The sequence below is a fragment of the Mus caroli genome, chromosome 6 (assembly GCF_900094665.2).
Source record: "Mus caroli chromosome 6, CAROLI_EIJ_v1.1, whole genome shotgun sequence".
NCBI lineage: Eukaryota > Metazoa > Chordata > Mammalia > Rodentia > Muridae > Mus > Mus caroli.
In genome coordinates this window covers 33,016,447-33,022,068 of record NC_034575.1, presented here as the reverse complement: position 1 = coordinate 33,022,068, position 5,622 = coordinate 33,016,447, and the positions used below count along the sequence as shown (strand labels likewise).

The window sequence follows — 5,622 nt, the reverse complement described above, 5'->3', positions numbered from 1 at the left end:
GCCTGGTCTACAAAGTGAGTTCCAGGACAGCCAGGGCTACACAGAGAAACCCTATCTCGGAAAAACCAAACAAAACAAGAACCAGTCTTTTATTCAATGAAAGGGGCGGGGTGCTTCCCATGTACTCAGTATACACAGCGTGGGAGATACAGTAGAGACACAGTCCCTGAATGCAATGAGCTAACAACCTGAGGGAAAAACGATAAATTGCAGACACTTATAGAGATTTCATTTTTAAAAACATTTAATATTTTCAAATTTTAGACCTTGTAGGGAATCAAATGAATATTAAGGTACTTGAGCTATAGTTAAAAAAAAAAAGCCCAAAATATTCATTCTTATCCCAAAGTCGCACAAAGCCATCAGCATATACGGTCTTCCACAGTAGGACTCTTATAGTAGAGTCTGACACAGCTTACAGCTGTGTGTCTACAGTGCTGCTCTCCACAGCACTTGTTCTAAAACTGTGTAGCAGCTCCAGTTACCTGAGGTGTAGTAGGTTCCAAATCCTTGATTAAATTATAGGCTTCCTGCACATCATCTGCAATGTAAGAAGTCAGTCATTACATGGGCTTGTGTTTCAGCAAGGCTCTCTTAAGCACTCACTAGAAAGTTGAGAGTTGCAGTATTCAAATAATCATACCCAATAGGGCTGAGGGTGCAGCTTAGCAATAGACTGCTTTTTACAGCAGGTGCAAAGACACACACACACACACACACACACACACACATGAGAGAGACAGAGACAGAGACACAGACAGAGACACAGACAGAGAATGAGAATACTTGACCTTTAATTCTCCATCAAGTTCAAGGCTGTGTAACTATCCTAAAGAAAACTATTATTTTTATTTTAAAAAAAAAAAACGCATGTATGAAGCTGGGGAGATGGCTCAGTGGTTAAGAGCACTGACTGCTCTTCTAGAGGTCCTGAGTTCAATTCCCAGCAACCACATGGTGGCTCACAACCATATGTAATGGGCTCTGATGTCCTCTTCTGGTGTTTCTGAAAACAGCTACAGTGTACTCATATAAATAAATAAATCTTAAAAAAATAAAGTTTAAAAACATGCATGCATGTATGTATGTATGTCACGTGTGCATGTATGTGAAGGCCAGAGGCCAACCCCTAGAGTTATCTTTAAGGACATGGTCCAAGGGGCTCGCTAGAAAGACAGGGGTCCTCCTGTTTCTACCTCCCCTGTGCAGTTCCAATGCCTGACATGGAAATAAATAAAATAACCCCAAAAGCCAAAAACCAAAAAAACCCACAAAAACCAAAACAAAAACAAAACAAAAACCAGACAAAAAACAAATGCCTGAGACTACAGCTGGAACTTTCACAGGAGCTCTGGAGCTAGAACTCAGGTGTTCCTGAGCTGGGCATAGTGGCAGATGCAGATGCATCCCTGTGAGTTCAAAGCCAGCCTAGTCTACAGAGTGAGTTCCAGGATAGTACTATTGTAGAGACCCTGTCTTTAAAAAAAAAAAAAATGTAGCTGGGTGTGGTGGCACATGCCTTTAATCTCAGCATTTGGGAGGCAGAGGCAGGTGAATTTCTGAATTCAAAGCCAGCCTGGTCTACAGAGTGAGTTCCAGGACAGCCAGGGCTACACAGAGAAACCCTGTCACAAAAAAACCAAAAGAAAAAACGTAGGCTGGGTATTATGCCAATGGATTTGTATTTAAATAGAAAGAATGCCTCTCGCCCCCCTTTTTCAAGAAGAAATAAACATTACATACATTGAGTGAAATAACAATGTAGACATGTTCTCTCTGTGTAGTGCTGGCTGGCCTACAATTCACTATGCAAACCAGTATGGCTTCAGACTCAGAGATCCACTTGCCTCTGCCTCCTGACCATAGAGATTAAAGGTGTGCCCCACTCATACCCAGTTTAAAATTATTTACTTTGGAGTTTTTAGAGGTTCTACAATTTGCTTTTGTTTATGTTAGAAATTTTTCATAATTTGTGAAATATACTCAATTTTTCATTAATTCATATCTAAAAACAAATTTCCTTTTGCTTATCTATCATATGGAAAAAGACTGTAAGACATGTTCTCACAAAATAAACACATTTTTCTCAGGGAGAAATAAGTTGCCTCGTTAGGCTCTACCATATGCCTAAAGAAGCCACACTACAAGTTTAAGGTCCAGAGCCAAGTACCCTGTACTGGTCAGTTCTGGGAAAAGCTGCCAAAATGGTTAAGCAGTGAGAGCATTAGACATCACGTTACATTTCTCATGAGATTCCTGGGCTACAAAGCAAGGGATGCAGAGACTTTGAGCAAACACGAATGTTGATAATTTCAAAACAATGAGAAAATGCGAATGTGCGTCGTCTTCTCCTCTTTCTCTTTCTTCTTTTCTCTTTTCCAGTTTTGCTGAGACCGGGTTTCTCTGTGTAGCCCTGGCTGTCCTGGAACTTGATCTGTAGACCAGGCTGCCCTCCAACTCACAGAGATGCATCTTCCTCTGCCTCCCAAGGGCTGGGATTAAAGGCGTGTGCCTTCACAGCTGCCTGATGTGAATGCACATTTTCATAAAGGGCGATCAGGAGAAGGAAAGTAAGGGGGAAAATGATGACCCAAGAGGAAATTGACAGAGAGGAAAGGACAAAACAGTAAAACAGAAAAAGGAAACCAGACTGAGGGAGGTGGCAAGCGACAGAACAAGAAGGCAGCACTGGTAAGTGCCGTTCAGTTGGTTTCATGAACTTGGTGCAGACATGTCTTTGGAAATGTTATGTATTTACAATGTATACAACTAATTCAGCCATAATCAATATTCTAAAATCCTTTTTCAGCATGTCAGAACATGACAAATTTCTCTTACCTTGACGAAGGTAGTAAATCACTAGGTTGAGCCTAGCTTCAGGAATGACGTCAACCAGGGGAGGTAAAACCTGCAAAGCCCCTTCGCCTCCTCGGAAAACAACCTGCACAGAGAGCAAGAGGTCACTGTTGTGTCTCAGGGCTATGCATGCTTGTCACTGTAAACTTGAAGCAGCATGGGAGTGCTGATGTGCACCTGTGGCCCCAGTTCTCAGGAGGCAGGTGTGAGAAGAACAAGCAAGTCCAAGGCTAGACCGAGTTTCCCAAGGAAACCATGTTACCACAGCACCACAACAGTGAAAAGACTGCGATGGCATTTCTATAACTTCTCAGAGCCTGTTTCCTCATTTTCCCAATGTAATTATTATCAATCACATGAGTTAAAAAGGGCTGTGTGGCATATAGTAGGTAATTAAATTTAATTCTACAAATGTTCATCAGAACCTATATGTCTGCTACCCTATTAAGCAGGACCAAGTCACTCCCCTGAACCCACATCAATTATTCAAATATGGACAGCCCTTCAAAAAGCAAACAAGTAGGTAAAGGTGCTCGCCACCAAACAGGCCAAGGGAGTTCAATCCCTGGGACCCACATGATAGGAGGAGAGGAGTGACTTTTACAAGTTGTCCTCTGACTACCACATACATGTATGTCATGTGCACATGCTTGCACATGCATATATGCACATATAGTAAATTAACAAATGTGGTTCAAAATTTAAAAGAAAAGCAAACACGTATGTTGTCAGATGATAAGTGTTAAAAAGTTAAAACCCACAAACAGAGCCAGTGGGCTGGCTCAGCAGGGAGAGGCCCTTGCGGCCAAGACGGACGTGAGTTCAGGCTCCAGGCACCACATGTGCTCCAGCAAATTGTTCTCTGACTGCCACAAGTCCACATGTGCACCGTAAGACACATACCCACACATACACCTAGAAATAAACGGAATAAAATTTAAAAACCACTTTCTCACACTAATCAATTCCCAGAGCCTAGCAAGTGTTCAGACCACAGAAAACTGTCCCAATACACTGAGGCGAAGGCAGCGGGCATGAGCTATGTAATTTTCCACCTCAGAACACTCATTTTGATGATTTTTCCTGGTTCCTTACAAGGGGACTTCTTCACTGCCTTGATCCTGTGACTTCTAACTCCATCTGGCCTCTGTCTCTCCATTAATCACTGTTTCTTCAGTCTTTCCAAAGTCACAGGCCAATGTCTCAACTTCGAGTACACACAAGGGGTTTTGTTCTTGTGTAAAATCTCCACTCAGTTCCTTTGTTCCCTCTGAGAATGCCCTATTTTTCTTTCTCTCAATGCTAAACTTCAAAAGCTGTGGCTGATTGCTAACTTCCTTTTCCCTGCCCTCCTGAGCCTTCCCACCTCTGTCCTTTGCTCCAGGACCCTCTCACTCTCGTAAGTCACAAGTTCACCTCTTTAACTAAATGCAAGGAACTTTTTTTGGTTTCTTCTTCCATGTGGTTGACACTTCTGGCTTTAAGATGGTGGTAAAAATCACAGCACCATTGGTAGTATTCCACCAGATAGTGGCTGTTACAGAGAAATATCAGAAAACAATCTGGCTCAGCAGGTAAGGGTTGGTTACTACAGGTTGAACACCCCTAATCAAAATAAAGCCAGGACCTGAACATGTTTAAGTGCTGCTGCTGATGCCTCAGTATAAAATTCCACACATGACCTCAAAAAGTACACTGGGCTGGGTGTGGTGGCACACACCTTTAGTCCCCACACTGGAGAGGCAAAGGCAGCTGAACTCAGTTTCTGAGTTCCTGGCCAGCCTGGTCTGTATTTATAGAGTTGCAGGCCAGCTAGAGCTACATAGTGAGATCTTGTCTCAACAAGAGGAGGAGGCAGAGGAGAAGGAGAGGGAAACAGAAACAAACAAAGAAAGCAGAAAGAGCTGTAGTTTTTCTATCACTGTTTCTGATGGGGAAGATGGACTCACCATACAAAACCACTGGCTGTGTGCTCCCAGGTGCCTCGCTCAGAAGCACATCATCTCTGCATCTCATTGTGTGCATGGTGATAGGCTACCATTTCACGTGAGCTCACGCTTCATTTAAGCAAAGGACATTACAATCTAGCCCTAAACCCATCAGTTGCTTTCCACTTTCTCTAGTACAAGCTTACCACTCTGGTACAGTCATCCTCTGGTTATCTTTCACGTCACACTTGCTCTACATTCATGTCCTAGACTAAAATGAACCCTCAAACACAGCCAGTCTTCGAGGACGCAGCCATCGTCCCATTACTCTAACAATGAGGATATGCCCCTTTGCTTTTCTCCAAGGACAAGAAACACTTGAGTCTCCATGCCTTGCCCTTCTTTCCAAATGTGATCCATATTCTGCCCTCCCAGTAAAAGATGCCCTAAGGAAAGAGACTGGTGTTTTAAACCAACCCCTTTTATCTCTACCACAGGAAGGCAGCACTCCCTGGAGTAGTGTGGTATTTGTTGGAGCATCTCCTTTTATTCATCTCTAGTTGCTATGATGTACCAAAATAAAATAGGACTCAAGTCAAGTTTCCAAGATGGGAAATTTACTCACCAGATTGTGCCTGATGAGTTCTTTAGCAAATTCAAAGGGTGAAGATGCATTGTCCATCAAGCTTTTGAGCTCTGCCTGAAAAATAAAAAGGAAAGACTTATCAAGGTAATAAACACATGGTTCTTATTTTCTAACATTTATTTTGTTACTATATTTATTTATTGTGATTTTTTTTTCAGATCTCTCTATGTAGCCCTGGCTGGCTGGAATTTG

The 5,622-nt window shown here is 42.5% G+C and overlaps 1 protein-coding gene across 1 annotated transcript in view; it reads right to left on the bottom strand.

Annotated features, from left to right (window-relative positions):
• Positions 1 to 5,622, bottom strand: part of Ttc26 (tetratricopeptide repeat domain 26) — a 42,922-nt gene that overhangs the window by 21,084 nt on the left and 16,216 nt on the right. Inside the window, exons 8-10 of the mRNA XM_021164800.2 lie at positions 5,410 to 5,484; positions 2,839 to 2,941; positions 486 to 541 (exon numbers count right to left, since the gene is read on the bottom strand). Of these exons, the coding sequence (XP_021020459.1) occupies positions 486 to 541; positions 2,839 to 2,941; positions 5,410 to 5,484 (234 nt within the window). The remainder of the gene's footprint in view (positions 1 to 485; positions 542 to 2,838; positions 2,942 to 5,409; positions 5,485 to 5,622) is intronic.